We start from the raw sequence: 23,499 nt of genomic DNA, 5'->3' as shown, positions 1-23,499 counted from the left end.
TGTTGAATAATTAATTCGAATTTAATTATAAAAATTGATCATTGATGAATAATTGAAATAATTATTACTCATATTTCACTATTCGTTCATTTTTCATTATTATTTTATTACCCAGTTTTTACTGAGATAAATTATAAGATGTTCTATATAAAGAGAAAACATAAAAACGTGATTTCTTACAATTTTGTTATTTACAAATATTTGTTAAACCATTTTTTATCAAATGGCGATATCCATTTATGGCAACCGAGCATGTTATTTTGAACCATGTATTTCCAGGTCCAAAGATGCTGATTATTTTCTTCCCTCCACTTCTCTCTGGCAGCATTTGCATCCAAAATTTCTTGACTGACAGCTATAGCTTTGAATGGCAGTTTGCTGGCTATTTCCGTTAATACCTTCTTTACCTAAAAAAGAATTTCATGTATTAATATTCTTGTTCATTCATATTCTATTAACTGCTGTCAAAATGTATTCAACAATATGTGATACAAAAGTCTCAAAGATATATATTACTATAAAATGTAAATTATTTTGAAAAAATATTGAAAGAGGTAATATATTATCAAAATACCTCAAAGTATTCGCAATGACCACCGATTTCTAGGATGACACGTCCAGCTTTAATTGGTGTGGCATAGTGATCTATGGAACCTTTACCACCACCCAATCGCATCCCTTGTCCCTAGATTACAAGAACCATAACTGTTAGGTTAAAAATTAAACACTTGATACAATCTATTATTTAATTAGATAAGAAATATTTTTGTCGGCTCTCAATATTAATAATAATAATATGATATTTTAAATCGGCCAATAGAGCCCAAGCGCAAAAAATGTTTTCTCCATATGTAAGTTCGAGATTAATTTATATATGGAACTTAGTAATCTCAAACCAAGAGATACAGTTCCGAAGAATTAATTTTTCATGCATGGGCTCTATTGGCCGATTTAAAATATCATATATTATTACTATTATTTAATTGTTCAACCTTTTTTGTAACTGGTTGCCAGGGTGGATCTACACGCCAAATTGCAAACATCGTTTCTTGATTGATATTTCTGCCAATTGTCAAACGTATCATCTCAAAGTGATTGTGTTTTAATCTACCTCCCCCTGTTGCCTGTGTAATTTAGTTAAGAGAGCAATTAAATGTCTCTGTAGCAATAATCTTTTTGTCGTTTACATGTTGCAGACTTACAATGATACCGTATTGCTTGTATAAAAGGAAATTGTGAACCTTCTCTGGACCACGCATGTACCTCAATCGCTTTTGCATTTTAAAAATACGTATTCCTGGCGGATATTGTGGGACCTTCTCCATTATCTTGAGCTTTCGTCGTTCAGGATATTCAATCTCTAGTAATCATAATTTCGAATTAAAAAATTACATCCTACCATATATAAATGACAAGTAAGATATGCACATATATATTTACCACCAAATTTTACAGGCGGAGGAAAGGTTTTTAAACCAGTTGTTGGTGTTATTAATGTAGATTGCCAGCCTATAAAAAAATAGCATAATGTTAGAAGTAATGGAAATCAAATTTAGATAAAAATTATTAAATATAAATGTAATTTTTTCTTTTTCAAAAATATACATTAAACACTTACTGGACAGCAAAAGTCGCACCACATTTCTGGATGCTTGCATCATTTTTAAAGTTAAGAAGGTACAACTTTTTGTTTATAATTATAATTATGCAATATAGAATGATTCTAATCAAAAAGAAATAAGTAAATACATTTCGTTGTCAAATTTCTCACATAGATTAGAAACAGGCCAAGTATTCCATCGAATATATATTTTACTAGATTAGCTAAAAATATTCTAGTGTGAAGTGCTAGTGATTTCATCCTTCAGGGAATTTTCTAGTAAGAATTGATCGATTATTCGAGAGTATCGAGACGCGGATAAACAGAGGAGTCGCTCTACTCGTTCAAAATGTCCGATCTATAACGGCACGAATTGTGTTAGTATAAATATATAAAGATTTTTTTCTATAATATTATCAAATTTTCGTATTTCTACCAACGGATTTGACAAACATAACAAGTATTAATGGCATCAGCATATTTAAACACATTCAAATATATAAAATTCGACATTCAACAAGTAAGAATCCATATATATATATATATATATTGTATAGTATAAAATATTTAATTACCCAATATATATATATATATATATATATATATATTAGGTAATTAAATATTTTTTTAATCATATTTTATCATTTATTAATCGAGTAATTTTTATATTATTTTGAGATGCTTGTATTAATTTTAAAATGTATTTTCCTATTTTTGTATATATATATAGTTGTTCTATATATTGTATTTATATTATCCAGATATCCACAGTAATTATTATGACATCATTTTGACATCAAAATATAATGTCATAATAATTACTGTGGCTATCTGGGTAATTTTATATATTATTTGTTTCGTCCACGTTTCATATGTATATATTCTGTATGTAAATTTTCTATTTTCTGAATTTTTAATATTATATATATTATCAAATAGAGTAACTGAACAATTTTTATATATCTAATATTTTAAAAAATTATAATTCTCATAATAATTTCATAGATTATTATTGCATGTAATATATTTTGTAATTCCACATATTTTTGTTAGAATAAAAAAAATTATTTCTCATACACAATTAATATTTGTTTGGAATGAGTAAAATTAAAGAAAAATTTTAATTTTAATGAATGTGTTAAATATAAAAAAAAATTGTCTTATAATATATAGGATGTTCTAAAAGTCGCGTATTTTTTTGAACCGAATGAATAACATAATATACACACATTGAATAATAATTTATTTTTTTATATACTATATATCGCTTTTTATATCATAATTACAAAAAAATTAATTACAAAGGTTAAACAAAAGTTCTATCTTTAATGCTGTAATTATGTATAATTACATATCTTAGATTTATTTTACGTGGATTGGTATTATACGTCAGTTTATATATTAATATCCGTTTTTTCTCTTTTTTATATAAATTGTAGCATGAAAGGAAACACAAATCTCGAAGATAAAAGTAGACCGCCGAAATATGTGAATTCGTTTTCATATAACCGATATGAATTATGAATGAGCAGAGAGAATACGGCCAGTTTAAGGAAAGAGGGCTTAGTGATACGAGAAGCTCGATATGTTACAATTACAATATTTTTATATATCTTTGATGACGATTTTGATGGTAACAACAGGTAAATACTACATATTGTACATTGAGTAGGCGATAGTCGTATCTTATTGTTATAATTAGCGTATCGGCGACGCCGACATTGATGTCGACGATGACGACGATGACTTGAACAACGTCTTTTCATACTTTTTTTCTTTTTTTTTTTTCAGGACACGCGCGATCGACACGCGGCGATGGCAACAGCAGTAGCAACAGGAGCAACAATCACAGTTAACAATAACAGCAACAGCAACGATGACAATAATCATAGTAATACAGGTAACAATAGTAATAGAGTATAATTATAGAAGTCATGATAGTATAATAATAATTTTATTAATGAGAGAATAGAAGATCGTCCTATATATTATATAATATCCGAACGGGGATGTTTCAGAGACTTTTGCGTTATATTATTTTGCTTTATTCATGAATAAACTTGCGATAAATGATATAACACCGAAAACATCCTCTTATTTAAAATAATAATATATTAAATTCTGTGAAAAACAAATTAATTTTAATAATCTATTTTTCTTTAATATCTATGCTTTCTTCATTTTTTGTTTAATCAATGTTACTTTACCTGATTTTAAGAAAGAAAAGAAAAGAAATTAAATAATATTTTTTAAAATATATAAAACATAATAATAAATTATTTCTTACACACAAAAACATACTTTTTACGTGACTTTTTGAAACTTTGTTGATGTTTTAGAAAAGTGATTGTAATGTAAATTGTCACATTTTTTGAGATAAAATAATTTCTCTTGGAAAGAGAATTATCACAAGTTTATTCATGTTTAAGATGTTGAAAATTTGCATTTTTAAGCATCCGATATTATACAATGCTTATCGTACAAACGAGCAAAATGTCTCTTAAATTTTTCAACTGATGAAGAAAAATGACGATCCCTTAGACGCAACAAACGGTGACGAAAAGCTAGAGGCGAAATCTGTTTTATTTTTACTAGAGTACAAAGATTCTACATGAATGAATCTTCTCTCAAGTGAACATTTAATTCGTTCAGCTTAAAGTATATAATTTTCTGACATTCGCAATTATAAAGAGCTTCTCTCCAAATCGTCTCAAGTCTGATAAATTTCAAAAGCGAAGCTCGAATGTTACAAAAGCATGAAAAGATTTTTTTTCGTCATTTTGAAGATTAAATAGGCCGCTTTGGAGACGAGCTCTTTCGTTAAGATTTTCATTGTGTGCTCAAAGTTGTGTAAACAAAATCTTGCCTCTGCTCTGCTTCTCGTCTCTCATCTCGTAAATTGGCGAAGTCTGTCGACTTCTGTATACACTAGTGTAATCAATTCATCTCTCTCAAAATCGCGTCCAAGACAAAGAGAACATTTTGCATACACTATCGTCGGATATTGGTCGTTCAAATCATCACCATCGTCATCGTCGAAGCGTTTACAGTTAGTAACTACTAATTATCGCTCTTTCATCGTTTCGTTTTTCTCTCTCATCAGTTCCGCATTTATCACACTTATAATATAAATGGGGTGTCTGAGGAATGTGTGTGCGCGGATGCAGAGTCAGTGATGCATTTTTTTTTCGCGCGCGCGATTAATCTATTGCACTTCTAATCGACAAGAAAGAGAGGGAATAAGAATTTTCGTGTAAAATCAAAGAATGAATTGTGAAAAATATTTATGAAGAAGATTATGAATATTATTCTAAAGTCGTGCGATTTTTTTATTATGCTCTTGTGCTTTATAATTGATATAGAAACTCTTTAGCAAAGAAAAAATTTTAAAAAATGATGAAGAATTGTTGCAATAATTTTAGAGATCGGCAGTAAAAATCTTATTCAAAAATCACCGGTTTACATTTTGCAAAGACAATTTATATTACAAATATAAATTGCGTATATAAGCGTGTCGATAACTACAAAAGCGCGAGTTTTTTTTTCATCTCGAATGACGATGTGGAAACCACACAGATGTGCAAAATGTACACATCTCTAATCATCCATACCTGTGTGTACACGTGTTTATGCATTTTGTGTGTCACGCGATGATATAATACTATAACATACAAGCCACTGACTCCGATCACTCTCAGTAAGACTATATAAGTAAACGCTATGGCATCATGATAATCACCGATGGGGTGGCCTTATATCAAACTCGCTAGATAATAGTTACGAACGATTAGCGCGCGTCTATTTTTTTCGCTTGACATTCGGATATGATCGCGATTATCTTAAGTTCTCACCGTAATTGAGTTCACCGATAAGTTCTCTCGCTTCTCTGCGTTCATCTCGACGAGAAGGAGAACAATGGAAAGGAATATACAAAGCGTTACATTAGCTTCCGACACGCCGGAAGACTAAGTATGATATATACCCGCACCGCACACTTGGCACTTGGACTCCGGCTTGTTAATCTCGCATCAGAAGGTCGCAGGATAATTGTGAACGTTAATCGGTTTTGCGATGATGGGAGCGATTGCAAAATTATATAACATCGTAATTATATAGCATCGATGCGCATCATTTTAATATCGCAATACAAAAGGATCCTGATTGTGTGTCTGCGTCTACGAGAATCAGACGGCAAAGTGTCGAATATGAGATACGAGTACAAACTTTATAGCGTTACACTCGAGAGCTACATTACGGATAATATCTCTCAAGAAGCAAAACTCTCAAGTGCGAGTCACTGCTGAAAGTAACTCTCTCCCGTAATTTTGCCCTCGTCGAAGAGAGTATACTATCAAGAGTCGCTTTCTCAAGGCATCGAGAACCGATTGCAGAAAACAATGTCCTTGTTTTATATTCTCACATCGAGTAAAGTAAAGAAGACCGCTTTCTGGAATTTAGTTTTGCGGTTACATTTTCATATAAAAGGCGCTCTCCTTTTACAGATTAAATTCAAGGAAACTTGCGACTATAGATAGGACAAGTGTTTTTTTTTTTACAATCGGTTCGGAAACTATTCAACCCTTAACTAATATGGTGGAATCTTACAATGTGATATACGAGACTAGATTATAACATTCTTATCATTTTTTAAAATCATTTCATGAATTTCACTATATTAAAAGCACGTTTTTCATTCGTTGCTCCTGTACGAGACGAAAGATCGTCTCATCTTCACATCATCTTATCTGTTTCTTTTGCACAATTATAGAAACGTCCGAATACACGATTCGTTTTACACCACAGTAGTTAAGGGTCGATCGTGTGTGTATGTACATACATCAAGCTTGACGCATCGTGATCGCGGGAGCATTCGAAAGATACGTATTATCATCAGGCGAAAGGCAACGTACATCGCACTTTTTTTTCACGTCGATTAATATTTTATATTTTATATTACGCGCTATATAAGAGACTAGATTCTCGGCGGGAGGAGAAAAGGGGAGATGAAGGTGGGCAGATATACTCCGATTCTTCTTCAATGTTTGCAGAATCGTCTAAACACATCGTTATTCTTCATCTTCTCGAGACAACGAGACACCACGTCCGTTTTTTTTTCTCGTCCACCGCCGATTAGGATTGGATCACTATTGTCCCACGCACATATTGTGTGCCGACACACAACTTACGGAGTAAGTTACATATACATACTTAGACACGTAGTCTTTAGATACGTACATAAGTGTCTTATCTATATTCTTTTTTTTCCGGCCTTTTTCCTTGGAGTAGAGGAGTCGCTCACTTCTTCAACGTCTATAGTCAGTTGCCTCGTTTCACTCTCAATCGCTTCACGGTACTCGGTTTTTATTTTTATGGAAAACAACGGGGATGACACTGTACGAGCACGTAACTCTATATGTATATTCTAATCGATCGGAGGGGAAGAACGATATATCTTTTCGCTCTCTTTTTTTCTCTTCGCTGATAATAAGTACGGTTAAAAGCACGTACAGATTAAGCGAACACTACTTTGCTCAGATTATTTAGCTGTGAAGCATTCTTTATTATATATATATTCAATGGCAATCTTTGTTTAGAAAAATTTATACCAGCAAAATGAACGAGAAAAGTATAAAATTATGATTAGAGAATACGATTTTTATATAGAATTTATAGGATATGTTTTCGTCCTTACGCTTTCACACACTTTAAAACAAATGCTTTTACTTTCGTTGAGAATATTTATATAAAGATGAATATAATTCCGTTATCGATTACTAACAATAAGTTGTAGATTAATTAAGGAGAGAAAAGTCTGCAAATTTGATCAATCAATTCTACGTGTGATTACTTCAAAAAAATATCAGTTAATATTTTCTCCATTATTTTTCATTTGCTCGACACTCATACATACACATATACACAATACGTTTATGTATGTTTGTTCTTTATACTCAATAAGTCATTTATAGATAATAATTAATGTTCACTTAGTTTATACATACTTTCAACGCATTCTTTGTATCTAGGTACAAAACGCACGAATACAATGATAGAAATGTGCGTTCCTCTCTATATAATGATACATATATTATATTTCTCGAAATAGCACCCAAGTACGAAATGTAGTCATTAAAAAATTCACGAAACACATTCTGGACATTTATGAATATATTCAAGCTAGGCTAATAAAAAAAAATCTAAACCGAATAGATTCGTGTTACAAAAAGGAGAGTAGGCTATCTTCTCGTTAACGTTCAGAATATCTCGGCCGATATATATTTTTCAATATTTCCGATAATACATATATATATATATTTTTTTTTTTACGATAAATATACAATTATATACACTCGTGATATGGCAATATACATGGTACATTTGACGATATCGTCTTTCTCTCTCTCTCTCTTGTAGCAGATATATGTATATAGAGTACCTAGATACAAATGTCCGAAGCAAGAATGTTCAAGATTTTTTTTTTTTTTACACACCGTATCCCAATACTGTACCTAAATACGCATACGTGTTTATATTTCGGTATCTATCTAGACATCTATAAGACGTTTTCGCGGTATACTGATCTCGCTATAACGATGTCTAACACACGCGTGATGAAGTGCGTGTGCGATGCGCAAAAGTGCTGAGATTTGCGATACGAGACTCTTAAAAAAAGGTAAAAGTCCCGAGGAATAATTCAAAAGCGAGAGAAGCGTTCGTGTATATATATATATAAGGTATAATCCTTTGTGACGACGAAATTATTTCGATATTTCCTCTCTCGCTTCGCGCTGAGATTCTCTATTAGCTATATAAATGTAACTTTAAATCTGTAAGTCCGTAATTAACATGCGCGCTTCATTTATCGCAGTATTATTTATATTTATGTATATAATATATATACGTATGTACACAGTCTTACGAAGCAAAATTTACAAACGTGGTCGCGATCGAATAAATAAATCGCGTCCTCCGACACGACCAGGTTCGGGGGATCGGGTTGCAAGTTTTGCACTTCCGTTGCTTCGCCGTATTTTGATCGCGCGTCTCGTAATACACCCTGACAAAGACTGATTGACAGTCTGACAGCCTTTGGCGAACTGAAAAATTCACCCGTTCGCGCGCCTGTTAAGCGCGAGCTTACTTTCGGATGCAGATCAAATATCCAGGCGAAAGGGGCCGCACGTATCAACGATACAAAAACTCGTCTTCCTTTTGTACATGAAACGTGATATTTTGATATCTGTAATGAAAAGATTCGAGAGTCCCTGATAATGTCTTTTATTAGCGCACTTTTTTTTTCTTTCTTGCCGTCTTAGACGAAAGGAATTGTGCGATCAAAATACAAAGCATCTCGCAAATGATGCTGGTCCCTTGCAACCCTAACAGAGCGAGAGGAAAAGAGGGAGAGAGGAGGATAGCGCAAGGGAAGAGCTTTTGAGAGATCAGGATGGCAGGGGTAAGGAGGATACGTGAAATCCTGCATGAAACGAAGGAAAGCTCGCAGCGAGGAACAAAACGTCGCGTGACGTTTTTTCTTGCTTCTTCTTCTGCTTCTTCTTCTTCTTCTTCGTCGTCGTCGTCGTCGTCGTCTTCATCGAGCGAGCGATCTACCTACCCCATTTGGCCACCGACAGTCAGTATCTTTTTTAAAGCCTCTTGCGTGTATACATACGAACAGTAACTCTGATTATTTATTACGTCACAAGTTTTCGCGACGCCGAAAAATATCCTCGCGTATGAAAATTTAATGTAAACAAAGTAGGTAGGGTCAAATCTATCAAATACCGTCGATACGAATAGAATATTTTTAGAGAGTCATGTTAATGAGAAAATTTTGCAAATAGCAAACGCGAAAACGAGAAAGATACTCATTATTGAATGTCATTCGGGATAACGATGTACGTATATGTATATATTTTGTAAAAATGGTAAAAAAATATAGTGAATATATGCATCTCCTCGCGTGGGGCTATAATATAAAATATTGATGTAATGCACAATTTTTTTCTCTCTTTTTTTTTAGCGTGCATTACATGTTTACGTATTATTATTTACGTATTGACGCGAATATATTGCGGCGCAAATTATGTCGTACTTCAGGAACTTTTCACCCATTTCGCGCGTCCTCGAAAACTGTGAGTGATCGTAATAAATTGTCGAGAGACCGTATGAATCGTGTATGAAGGGAGTAATCTCTCTCTTAATTTCATTAATATGAGCGTGTACGTATGTGTGTATGCATGTTTGCGCGTTACTCTTGATGTGCTGCTAGAAAGCTGACTAGATTATAGTCTAAAATACGAAATATCCGGGGAATCATCGTCCTCGTCTACGTAGCGGAATTTCATTTCCGCGAGAGCGAGTCGTCGCGACGGAGAAAATCTTCTCCAGAGAGACTTTTCAAGAGACGAACTTTGAGGGAAAAAAAAGAGAAAAAGTACAGAGTTCGTTCGCCGCATCTACTGACGAGGGGGATCCCGGTGCTCCGTATCGACGTTGACTACTGCTCGACCTTCAGAGAGGTCGAACAACCCTACCTAGGCATTCGACTCTTTCAGATTGTCAAAGTATTGCATGATCTGGTTGTAGTCCATACCTAGATTAAGATCGTCGAGCGGCACTGATTCCTCCTGCTCCTGGAAGGACGACGAGGCGCAGGAGGAGCTGGAGGACGACGAGGACGAGGATGAGGAAGCGGACGGCGACGAGGACGGTGGGGACGTGGTGGTAGACGAGGCTGTGCCGCCGATAGGTGTAGTCGAGGTCACGGTGGAGACGACAGCGGACGTGGAGAAGGACGAGTACATCGGATTACCCACTATGGTCGCCCTTTTGATCTCCCGGGACCTCCCGGCGTCCTTCGCCGGATGTCTGTTGCCGTCGTCGTGACTCGCCAGTTCCACAAATTCCTCGTCCTCGCCGTTCTGCTGCTGCTGCTTGTTCGCGTTTTCCACCGCTCTGGCCTTCGCATGCGGTTTCACCATATGATGGCCAGCTGACTGCTGCGGCGGTTTACCGCTATGTCGATGGTTATTCCCGTGATGGCCGCCGCCACCACCGCTGCTGCCTCCGCTGGACGTCCTGTGGCGATGTTTTCGTGGTGGTTCCGGCAGCCGCACGTTAACCCCCGTGTTCCTATGTGGCGGTACCGGTGGTTTGTAGTCCTCGTTGTTCCCGTTGGTCACGTTGTTCGTGCCGATCGTCGTCGTTGTCGTCGTCGCAATTGACGGCACTCCGTGCGGTGGCAAGGGTGGAGGAATATCGTCGTTGCTGAAAAGAAATTCAGAATGACAATTAAATCCTATACTATGTATAATCACATCATTATTTCATTTAAAAAATTTTATCATTTTTTTCTTCGCGGAATATCTTTCTTTTTCTTTGCCTTGGAAAAGATTTAAGCAGAGAAAATTTTCTCTTAGAGAATTTACCCTGAAAATCATTGTAATCGTGGGACAATATATGGTATTGAGAGAATTTATAAGAGCTTTTCTGATTAATATCTACCGCAATAAGATATAAAATATGTTCGATTAATTTTACTCTATCTACATATTAATGTCTTTTATTATGGTAAATAATTTTAAGGAAAACTCCTATAAAATTCTCCCAATATCATTGTCCCACGATTACCATGATTTTCAAAGTAAATTCTAAGAGAAAATGATCTCCGTGCGACAATCTTTGAAAACTGTGTGAGAGAATCCTCCATCGTAAAAAACAGAATAACGATGAATCATAATTACTCATTCCGCGTGGTGGCCATTGACGGAGCTACCATCGACGCCGTTGTCGTCGCCGTCGTCGTCGTCGTCGTCGTCGCATTGGGTGCTATCATCGCGGAAGGTTTGATCGCGGATTTCGCTGCGAAACTGTTCCGCATTCGGTCCCTCTTGGAGTAGGTTGTGGTGTCGATGGCGCTGGAGCCGCCACTAGGTCGTTGGTTGTTGGCGGATGGTAACTCGATGTGATTCGGATTGTCAAAACATGTTCCCAGTTCGTTCTCGGGTTCGTCTTCACCTGCCAGCGGGTTACTCGTTACACGTACCTGTAATATAAATCGAGTTTTTAATGAAAACCAGAGCTCCAACTTCGGTTTCCAACGTTTATTTTGTTTAAAACACGCTTCCGCTGGGATATCGGAGGGGAATACGAAGACTACAACATCAAATCCCGCCGGAGACTCGTTGAGTTTTAATCACTGGTTAATCCTGAATGCGTGTATTCCCTGAACTGTCAATTATAACTCTCCATGTTACGTTTATCGACATTTCGTTCGATATCGTTTAATTCTCGTCAGTGTAATTCTATGCCGCTGATAGTCATGCTTGAATAAAATTTTGAATTAACCGTGTACCACTTTTATTATTTATATACCATGAATTAAGTAATACAATGAAGTAACTGTAAAATTTAGGAAAAGAGGAAGCGATTCCTGATACATACCTGTTGCGGGCCGCAGGCGGCACGCTCGAGGGTGGCTCTACCCAGCCATACCCAGTCGTGTGCGTTGGTGGTGGATTCGCGGGGCGGTCGTCTGCCGGAAGCCAGCTGATTCGCGGCTGCTCGAGCCCTCGCACCCGCTCCGGCGAGGACCGGGACGGCCGCGCTAGTCAGCAGCCCCGGCGAGTCCGGCGGTTGGGGCTTGAACTTGCTGGCGTACACCACGCAGGAGACGACAAAGACAACGATCGCGAAGCAGAACGCCGCGAGCAGCACGTACATCCCGATCTCGAGCGGACTCATGCGCGCCCCGACGCCGTGGTGACGCACGCCGATGCCGCCCATACCCCCTGAAGACATGCCATTAGCTATAGCCGTGCGATGCTGCCGCGCCTGCACCAGAGGCTCGTGCTTGTGCCCGTCTTTCTCGTCTTTCAGCGGTAACCCTTTGCACAGAAAAAAAACAAAGAGAGAGAAAGAGAGAGAGGACAGAGTGAGACGACAGGGTGCTGAGTTTGTGCTGAGTTTAGAAAGAGAGAGAGAGAGAGAGAAAGAAAGAGAGCTATCTTCATCCCTTGAATCCCTTTAAGCTAGATAGGCGGCTAGACATGCTGGCGGAGACATGCGAGGATCGAGGAAGGGCTACCGCGAAAACGTGCATTTATTTTTTAGACAATTTAGTACTATTGAATGCGTAGTGTACCATTTACGTTGAGGTTTTAGATGGTCCTCACCGCAGCCATGTTAGATTGTGACGTCAGACGAGAATATACACGCTGAAAAATCTTATAGATACCATTTTAAACGAAACGATACCATTTTTACTATTCCAGATGGCTTTAGCACACTTTTGAAATATCTCGAAAACTATTCTTTTCCTTTGACACAGTCCATCAACATCCGTAAAAACATCGTGATATCAGACTTTATCCGGAATAACTGCGCGCATGTGCAAGGCTACATACAGATTAGGTTTCACGTCAGTCAGTTTGCAGCTGTTGATTAATTAAAAAGAGAAAAGATTAGTTCGGAACATTTTAAAAATGTACTAAAGCCATCTAAAGTTTAATCAAAATATCTCTTTACTTAAAAATGGCACACAAAAATTTTCAACGTGCATTTTCTCGCTTCTAACGTCACAATTAAAAATGGCAATTTAACAAGAAGAATCATAATGTTTGTATAAATGTGTTTTGAGATTGAGTAATTTTTAAAGTTAACTTTTCCTCGATCAACATTGTTCGTAAGTCACATATTAGTACCAGATGTTTAAGTTAGCTGGTCTGAACTATTCCAACGATCCGTTACAAACTGTTCTTCGAGGCGGCCGCCTATATTTGACATTCAACGTACAAAAAGGGCGGCAAACTATCAGGGGGAGGAATTAGATGGAAACCGTGAGGAGGAAATTACGCATAAATAGACGGGCGAAACTTTTTTTAAAGCCAAAGCAAGGTCGCGAAGAAGTTCTCGCCAGGCAAAAATGCATAATATACCGACATGGCGGCTTGTGAGAAGCGGAAAACGGAAAAAAGGAAGCGAAAAAAAAAAGAAGAAAGCTAGAGAAAGAGAGAAAGCGAGAGAGAAAGCGCGGCAAAGGGGAACAGGATCTATTTACCGATGAGAATGTCATGTAGATCGGGTGCCATTTCGCCGCGGTTGGTTTTACGTTCCCGGTGATGATGGGAGCCGACGGTGCCGCCACCGTCGTTCTGCACGAATTCCGGCCGATTGGGCACCTCGCTCGAGGCGAAATCCACCTCGACGTTGGCCGAGGCGCTGGCCAACGACGAGGCGGCCGGCGTTCTCTGAGAACTCTTGCTCGCACGTCTGCCGGACAACCTGCAAGAGTCGGCCAGCTGAAGGTTGACGCGTAGCAGGTCGCCGCGACCTTCGCCGACGGCGATGACCCGGGGATGATGCGACGCTACCATCGGTGCGAACGCTACGACTTCCGGATCCGTGCTCTCGACTAGCAAATGGTAATCGCTCACGGCGATCTCCCTCAGGGGCGTCCGGGTGCCGTCCGAGAACTCCACGTCGATGTCCAACAATCCCTCCTGTTGACGCGACACGCGCGATAATTGTCGTTAGTTTACACAGTGTTTGTTTCGGACAACCGCAGTTTCAATCGCGCAATATCCCTCAGGGAGTTTGAAGCTCATATCTCCGATCAATTCAAAATTTCATGTAACTACACAATTTTCTATTATTTTTCAACTTTAATTTTGGGGAATTTTTAAATTAATTTTGACTCATCTAAGCAGATTGGGGTCTATGAATTTAGCCATTGGCGGATTCTGACGGTTTTAGTTTTAGGATTAAACCTTTCCTTTCATATTAAAAGAAATAATTATAATATAAGGATATTTTTTTAACTCATTTAATCAGATTTGGGTCCATAAATTCAATCACTGGTAGATCCTGGGGGTAGTTTTAGGATTAAACCTGCCGTTCCAAATTAAAAGAAATAATTATAATATATACCGGCATTTTTTAATTAATTTTGACTCATTTAATAAAGATTTGGCTTTATGACTAGTTATTAAAAGATCTTGGAGGATAATTTTAGGATTAAATCTTCCCTTCCAAATTAAATAATTATAATCTGATATACGAAAATATTTTTACTATTAAATCAAATATGTAATTTTGTAAAAACCCCTCCCATTATCGACTTCAGGATTCGCTAGTGGATTTAGCGATTTATGAAAACTCGTTCAAACAATTTTGCTAAAAGATGAACTCTTCGAGGTCTTCTTATCGAGACAAATTTGAGCAACGCGAACGAATTTCGATCGATTCGATTATCTTACCTGATATAAGAGCATTTTTAAATTAATTTTGACTCATTTAATCAGATTTGACTCTATGATTAGTTACTAAAGGATCCTGGAGGATAATTTTAGAATTAAACCTTTCCTTCCAAATTAAAAGGAATAATTATAATCTGATGTACAAAAATCTTTTCACTATTAAATCAAATATATAATTTTATAAAAACCCTTTCCATTATCGACTTCAGGATTCGCTAGTGGATTTAGTGATCTATGAAAGTCCGTTCAAACAATTTTGCTAAAAGATGAACTCTTCGAGGTCTTCTTATCGAGACAAATTTGAGCAACGCGAACGAATTTCGATCGATTCGATTATCTTACCTGATACTGTGCAGTCAGTCTCCTAGTAACCGAAGTTTCCGCGACATATCCATTCTCGATCGCGGTATCGGGGCTGATGCTGAGCTGAAGTCCGGACACGACCCGGACGGACAGTCGCATCACGGACACGCGATCATTGCCAACTCTGATCTCCTTCGCGCCGATTACTCTTCCGGTAATCGGCGAGAGTACCTGGACCTCCGTGCGTCCCACCCCACGTCCCTGTACCAGTCTATTCTGAAGAAGCGTCGCTATCCTAGGATCCGAGACACGCAACATCCCGGCTACCAGATCGGTGACGCGCAGCCAGGTGCGCCGATTGACAAAGTACGAGACTCTACCCGAATCGTGATCGGTCGCCAGGAAACGAGCGTGCACCTCGACCGGGCTCTGCTGGAATCGCAATCTGCAATTGGCTGGGGACAGATTCCGATCGATGGAGTTGATCGTGTCCCATCCGTGATCGTTCCCGTTGCCGCGGAACCGCTCCTCGTGCTCGTCCTCTTCTTCCTCGAGCAGCGGCTCCTCGTCCAGGTCGTCCACGTCCATCGAGGTGTCCTCTATCGAATCCTCGAGCTCGACGGCGCTCCTCTTCTTCGCTCGCCCGGTGACAGGCGATTCCGTCGTAGTTGTGATTCCGGTCTGGTGGTCCTCGACGATCCTTGTCGTGTTCAGCAGACTCCGCTTGCTCTTGGCGCTGGTCGCGTGATCTTCCGGCACTTTCCAGCCCTTTATCTGGCTGAGTCTTGTGTCGCTGACGCTGACCTCCAGAGGAAACTCGGGCATCCACACAGTGAACCTTGCCAAACCGGTGTACGTGCCGTACTTGACGAGGACCGAGGCGTTGCTGGAACCTCGGATCTCCGAACCGTCCACGTACACGCTGCTGCACGAAGAGGATACCTGCGAATTTCGAGTTTCGGTCGGGCGTTAAGTGGAGTTTGATTCTAGGCTACAGTTTGTAATGCAATGTCTAACGACAGTGCACAGGATGTTTCGGGCTTTCAGAAGCACCGCTCGAATTTGCGATTATACGGAGTATTAACAGTTTCAAACTCTCTTGGATGTTAGTATAGATTATTGAGAAAATTTAAAATATCGCATTATACAATTTGTTGAATTATATGTATTATTATATATATATTGTACACAAATGCTCTTCTTTTCATCGAAGTTTTTTCTAAATAAAAGTACATATTTTTATTAATGCAAGATTATTAAAAAATATATGTTTATAAAATATATATATTTTATAAATATGTAAAATATCTCATTTTGAGAGAATTTAAAATATTGTATTGTAAAATTTTTAGAATTATAATTATGTATACAAATACTTTTTTCGAAGATGATTTCATCGATATTTTTCTAAATAAAAATATGTATTTTGATTAATGTAACATATTAAAAAATATATATTTATGAAATATATAATATATATTTTATAAATATATAAAATATCTTATTTTGAGAAAATTTAGAATATTGCATTACAAAACTTTTAAAATTATTACGCACACAAATGTTTTTGCAACCTGATTTCACCGCTCTTTTTAAAATAAAAGTATATATATTTTTATTAATATTAAAAAATATGTATTTATAAAATATATATTTTTTATAAATATATGAGATATAAAATATTTAATTTTTTAAAGAATTTAAAATATTGCATTATAAAATGTTTAAAATTATATTATGTACACAAGTATTTTTTTCGAAAATGATTTTATCAATGTTTTTTGTAAATATAAAAGTACATATTTTTATTAATGCAAGATATGAAAAAATATAAATTTATAAGATATATATTAAAAATAAATATAAAATACATATTTTATAAATACATATAAATATAAAATATATCTATAAAAAATATCATTCAACAAATTATAAGAATAAAGAGCTTGATAATGCTGCCAGTATCTATATAACGCCGTGATTTTTCCGTTCCGACAGCTTTCCTCGAAATGAAGTTGTTAGTTAGAATCTCGATAAGCGTTGAAGGTGAATTAAAAAGCAATTACCTTAAGAACGCTCTCGTCCTCGGAATGACAGGACGACTGCAATGTGACGTCGGCGACCGTCCCGGCTTGACTAACGATGAAAACCTTCATCCCCTGCGACACCTGACGCCCCGTCAGCACCGCTGTATTCATCACCTCCCAGTTCTGAAGCGAAACACGAAAATATTTTCTAAGAGAGAGAGAGAGAGAGAGAGAGAGGGAGAAAAAATGGATCATAGCTCAACCGTATATATTCTTCAATTTTTTAATGGTATGTGTGATGGAGAAATTTGCGTACATTTCAATATACACATTTCTAGGAAACCCTTCATGTATGATGATAGAACCATTATCCATTATTAATAACTGTTATCTATTCTATTTCAAACTTTATATTCTCCTTTCGCCGCCTGACACGATAAAAAGCGCGGTAAGAGCGATATTAAAAAATATGGATCATCCAAAATATATAAAAAACCCATAAAACACATAGAGAAATAGATACTCGAGAGAATGTAGTGTGAAAAAAAATCGCGCCTCTCTTTCTCAAATACAGATACATCTGCATACAAAATGTATGTTTAATAAATTATTTAAAAAATACAATAAAGTAAAAGGAAGAACTATAATATAAAAGGGAATATATTAACAAAACATGTATAAATTAAAAAAAACTTCTAAGTTGCGCAAGAGACTTAGCTATACGGGTCGTAATTCAGAATTTTTCCACACAGATCGGATAAGAGAAGAGATCTCTCGCCCTTTCATAACAACCGATTCATTTGCCGTAACGTTTTAACGTCGTAAAATCGTCGTAAAGTGCTCAAAAGGCTTTCCCGTGAATGGGAGAACTAATATATACATATCTACGCAGACGTGTCTGACATACACATTTGCTTTACTACTGCCGAGAGAGAAGAGAGCAACTTATACGTTACACACGTATACGTTGGAAAATTACTTCCAACATTTGCGTTCGCACATATACGTATACGCTTGCGTGTACTTTATACTAGTAGTTCGTCAACGAGAGAGGGCTCCGCAAAGGGAGTTCGGTTGACGAGGATCGGACGGTCGGGTCGGGTCGGGTCCAGTAAGCCATTTCCAAGTTGGCTCCCATCCGTGCAGACTCCGTAGGAAGCCGGATCCTTTGGAAGAGGAACATCAAACGGCTCGGATATTGCAACGAGGGAATTTAAATCTCTGACGCCGCGATATCCTCCCTACTCTTTGCTTCCACCACCACTCATGATCTCCCCCGATGTATGTGTGTGTGTGTGTGTGTGTGGGACCCCAGTCACCTACTATACATGTATATATGTATATCGGAGAGAAACGCGTTCTCTTCCTCTCGACAATGGTGAAGTGGCGGTTCACCTCTTCGTACACCTACTCGCGAAACTTCGCGGCTCCCTTTTTTCCCTTTTCTCCCTCTTTCTCTCCTTTCCTCTTCTTTTCATCAAATATTTTTCCAACGGGATCAGCACTCGCGCGAAAGAATATTTGCGAGAGGTACGAGATGTAACGCTGTTATTTTCTATCTCAGCGTGGAAAATGCGACGTGAATCTTCTTCTGCGAAGCAATCACCGGTTATAATTGTATATACAGAGTGTCCCATAAAGAACCGGATCAACGGGTAGGATAGATTCCTGAGATCATTGGGAGACGATTTTTTCCTCAGCGAAAATGTCGAGGAAGGCCATTTTTAGCATGTTCCCAATTTTTGCCATCATGTATCTTTTTGTAACTAAATCTTAAATTAAAAGTCTATTTAAGTTAACTGTACTTGAAATTAACTGAAGAATATGGTTTTGTTAGTTTGCCAAAAACCCTTTATTTTCAATCGCTTATAATTTGAAAAATTATTGGTGTGTTGACATTTTTGCTGAGTCTCCAAATGATCCCAAGAATCTACCCTTAAATATCGATCTTTACGAGACACCCTGTATATTAAGCTTTGATTTTCAGTTTTCGTCATGCATAAAATGTTAAAAAAGAAATTAAAATTGAAAATGACGTTATTTAATGTTTACAATCCTTGATGCGGAAAAATATAAATCTTTAAGATCGTTCTCTGAATATCTTCTTTTTGAATTATTTTTTTCTTTCTGAGAATTTTTAAAAAAATCGCAATCTCCCGATTATTTATGTATTGGAATCTTAATTTCCTGTTGCGTTTAGATTTTAACAACTTATTTCCGTATAACTTTTTGAATTAATGATAACTAAATCAAATTATAGAATTGATCCCATTTAAATAATTTAGGACCATAAGTTTCTATATAATTCATAAGTTTATACCATTTACGGATCTACATACTTTAAGAGAAGGAAGACATGTATAGAAGGACAAAGAGAAAGAGAAGAGGAAGGGATGTGATAATGCTTGCACTTAAGCCTTGAAGCACTTCAGATATGAGCTTGACTATACTAGTTATAGCTATTAGTTATAGCTATTAGACTATAATCGAGCAAGACTATAATACATAATAGCAAAGTCATAGAGAATGACATGTGTTGTCAGCTGAAAATAAGATATAATCAAGTTTTGTTTTATTCATGTTGACAAATGTAACAAATAAATTCTGTAATTAGGTTTTATACACGGAGAGAATTTATCCTGAAAATCATGGTAATCCTGGAACAATATGGTAGTATTGGAAGAATTTTGTAAGAGTTTCTCTGATTAATGTTTACCACAATAAAAATAATAATATGTACATAGTAAAATTAATCGAACATATTTTAAATCTTATTGTAGTAAATATTAATGTGTTGACAAATGTAACAAGTAAATTCTGTAATTAAGTTTTATACATGGAGATAATTTATCCTGAAAATCATGGTAATCCTATAGGACAATATGGTGGTATTGGAAGAATTTTGTAAGAGTTTCTCTGATTAATATTTACCACAATAAAAAATATTAATATGTACATAGTAAAATTAATCGAACATATTTTAAATCTTATTGTGGTAGATATTAATATTTTTTATTGTGGTAAACATGGGCGTTTTCAGAATTTTTTTCAGGGGAGGAAGCTTGATTTAAATTTTTTTGTTTCTTATTTTGTTTTATTTTTTTTTTATATTAAATATGCAAAAATAATTTTTTAATAATTTCAGGGGCAAATAATGTCTTGTCGAGAAACTAATAAAATTCTTCCAATACCATATTGATTTTTAGGGTAGATTCGCATATTATATTTTATACATAAAAGTTTGCAAATTGAATTATATGTTTAGACCCTCTAAATGCATCGTTTATACTTTAAATAGCCGATAAAAAGACTGATTTGATTTCAAAGAATTTTAATTTGCTTCTTTCGGAATCAAATCGCAGAAATTAATTAATTAGACTTTGTATTTCTGAGCGACAATTATATATATATATATATTCGTAAATTGCGTTTTTTGCGCGCTTATCAGTTTGTTCTCCGTGTTAGAAAAATCATTCGTAGTCGCTTTTATTTCCGTGCACATTCATTTGCATTTTATTTCAACGAATTAATTCTGCGCACACGAGATAAAATTGCAACGCAGAAATCTTGATACATCGAATTGAAATATATATATATATATATATATATATATATATATTTCAATTCGATGTATCAAGATTTCTGTATATATATACATATATATATATATATATATATATATATATATATATATATATGCGTGGCAGAGTTCTCCGACTTCCGCAGATTGTAAAATAATTTTTTGATATACGCAGCATCAGCAAACGCGTCCTGCTTTTCTCGAATATATTTCCGAGATGGCAAAATGATTTTCCGAGTTCGTTAAGAGGAAAAGCGGAGAACATTTTCAACTGGGTAGGATGTGATGTTTAATCGACGACGGCTTCGAGGAGGGAAAAGGACGGATAAACTATGAGGGTGAAGAATTTTACGTTATTGCGAGCGTAAAATATGCACAATGCGCAGTCTATTACGCTGATAAATTTCAACGGAGTAAACAAGCGAGCGCGCGTGTCGGAGGTCGTTAATTGATAAATTGGATAATTAATTCATTTACATATCCTTTTGAAGGCACTTCGCGCACGCGCGGAAAGTTGCCGGAAACTCGCTTCTTGATTATCCTTACTCTAATTGCTACTCCTTCCGCGAGAAAGAGAGACTGCGAGCAAAGTTTTTAATTAAAAGAGAGAACTCGCGACCCTCTTTTCCTTCCCTATGTATTCCTTCGGCTTACCTATTTTCTATCGATTGCGATACTGGAATTTTCATCATCAAACTCATCGACGGCATTATCGAACTTAATATCGGTGTGATAAAAATCTTTAGAGAAGTTATATAAATTAATATCCTCCATATTATCTAAGGAATGCAGAATCACATCGAATACCTTCATAATTACGGCCCTTTGACTAATCTGGAGACTCGATATTACCTTAGAGGAAATATCAATAAAGATCATTTATCGCAGCTCTCTCTCTCTGTTTTTCTTTGTTGTCATTTTTTTTAAATATCTTACATTAAATTTTTCTCAAAGTATAAAAATGATAAAAAAAATTATATGAAGAAACAAATTGGCTATTTTATGCGCACTAATTTTCTACAAATCCGTGTATTAATTAATTTTTCCATTAATTCGTTCGACACTGTTTTTCAATTAATTTTGACATTGTTTTTTTTGTCTGACATAAGCTATTAATACAATTCTATATAAGTTAACTTTTATACGCAGAGCTATACATAGCATGCACCTGCTGTATCATGTTACCGGAAATTGCGAGTGTGTCACGGATAATGTTAAACCATCCGATTTAATTCACATACCTAGAACTGCCCTAGAATGCCCTAAAGTGTCGTTGTAGATTGCTTGAATAGCGATTTACCAAAACAGTGTTTCGCTCTTGTGTGTAAGTACAGACTGTTATTGATTTTTTTTTTAAACTCAATCGCTATTCCTAATGGAATTTACAACCAGAATCAGAGGAGAATCCACAGTATAATTCTATATTTTTTAAATATTAATAAAATGTGAATAAAATTGTACTTTTTTAAAAATCTTTTTATTACGCGCAATTTCGTTATATCGTTTGTATATTTTTCAAGAGTCTTTCATATATGATCGATATGACAATTCGATCACATCCATGCACGCATATTCCGTCGTTTTTTTTTTACTATGCGGTTATATAAAAATATAAAAATTTTTCGAACCCTAGAAAACTCGCGCAAAAAATTTGCATCGATATCGAAAAAAGCTAAAGTTAAATTTACGTCTCTCGAACTAAAATTTATCGAGATATAGGAAACAAATAGAAAACTCTCCTCGTTATCATCCTTAAAAAAACACACACATTCACACAAATAAATTAATCGGAATAGTTTAATCGTTTTAGAATTTAATAACTGTTGCAGCCACGTCAAAATAGAAATCCTCTTCACTACTCTACAATTTTTTAACATTTTGTATATTTTATTATAATTTTTATTTAAAATCCTTTTCTCTTCGAAAATTAAGGGGATGCTGACTGTGTCTACTTTATCGATAAATATTATTTTTATTCAACTATTTATTGGCTATACAAAATGAAAAATCCTTTACTAGAATTGAAATATTCATAATAACAAATCTGGGCTTTTATATATATATCTATATATAAATACATATTATATATATATATATATATAAATTATATATATATGTAAAAATATGGTATATATATATAAAATCAAGAAAGCTAAATAATTAGTTTTCTTATCTTTTGCTTTAACTTTTTTGATGTTTTTTAATCTACATACATAGTAGCCTGGATTTGTTATTATATGAATAATGAAATCCTAGTAAAGGACTTTTGATTCTGTATAGCCAATAAAGAGTTAAATAAAAATAATATTTGTCGATAAAACAAACACAGTCAGCATTTATATGACATTAATGCGTCACGCTTTGCACCCTTCGCGTAAGAACGAACGGGGCGATACGAGGAATGGAGAGGGATAAACTGGGGGTGAAATCACCACTCGGATGTGTGCAGCACAATTGTCGAAAATTTCATTACAATCCGTTGTTACGGCAGCTGCGTCGTTGCCGTTATCGAAATGGTATAGTATGTAGCTTTGGCAATCAAGAACCCCGTGGAATTTTGCCACGGCTAAAAGTATCGGCCGTTATGGTGAACGTGCAGGAAAAGAAGAAATAGAAGTTGTAAGAAGAGGGAAAAGCATTATCCATTGTCGATCCTCTCTGCGCACCGGGCGGCCGCTTTTTTCCCTTTTTCTCACCCATCTTTCCTTCCTTTTCTCCGTCTCCCTCGGC

The 23,499-nt window shown here is 35.9% G+C and overlaps 2 protein-coding genes and 1 long non-coding RNA gene across 3 annotated transcripts in view; 1 reads left to right on the top strand and 2 right to left on the bottom strand.

Moving 5' to 3' along the window:
• Window positions 1-85: 85 nt before the first annotated feature.
• LOC114928354 (mitochondrial ribosomal protein L16) lies at window positions 86-1,806 on the bottom strand. The gene is made up of 6 exons (XM_029299516.2): window positions 1,619-1,806; window positions 1,441-1,509; window positions 1,203-1,360; window positions 993-1,124; window positions 575-685; window positions 86-407 (listed from the first exon to the last, which is right to left on the bottom strand). Exons 1-6 carry the CDS (start codon window positions 1,659-1,661, stop codon window positions 192-194), a joined length of 729 nt encoding a protein of 242 aa, XP_029155349.1. The 5' UTR covers window positions 1,662-1,806; the 3' UTR covers window positions 86-191.
• Window positions 1,807-1,983: 177 nt separating this feature from the next.
• On the top strand, window positions 1,984-3,719 carry LOC146722549 (uncharacterized). Its single transcript, XR_014925038.1, has 3 exons — window positions 1,984-2,120; window positions 3,040-3,243; window positions 3,392-3,719. It is a non-coding gene; the product is annotated as an uncharacterized LOC146722549 (long non-coding RNA).
• The window catches only part of dtn (transmembrane protein 132C dtn), a 149,618-nt gene continuing 129,307 nt past the window's right edge, over window positions 3,189-23,499 (bottom strand). The window contains 6 exon segments of the mRNA XM_029321489.2: window positions 3,189-10,870; window positions 11,347-11,648; window positions 12,047-12,489; window positions 13,662-14,103; window positions 15,202-16,104; window positions 17,229-17,372. Of these exon segments, the coding sequence (XP_029177322.2) occupies window positions 10,138-10,870; window positions 11,347-11,648; window positions 12,047-12,489; window positions 13,662-14,103; window positions 15,202-16,104; window positions 17,229-17,372 (2,967 nt within the window). The 3' untranslated portion in view covers window positions 3,189-10,137.

This window comes from Nylanderia fulva, unplaced genomic scaffold, assembly GCF_048542155.1.
Source record: "Nylanderia fulva isolate GAGA-0341 unplaced genomic scaffold, ASM4854215v1 Scaffold3, whole genome shotgun sequence".
Lineage (NCBI taxonomy): Eukaryota > Metazoa > Arthropoda > Insecta > Hymenoptera > Formicidae > Nylanderia > Nylanderia fulva.
Note: the sequence above shows the minus strand (reverse complement) of the source record. Positions and strands in the feature narration are given on the sequence as shown.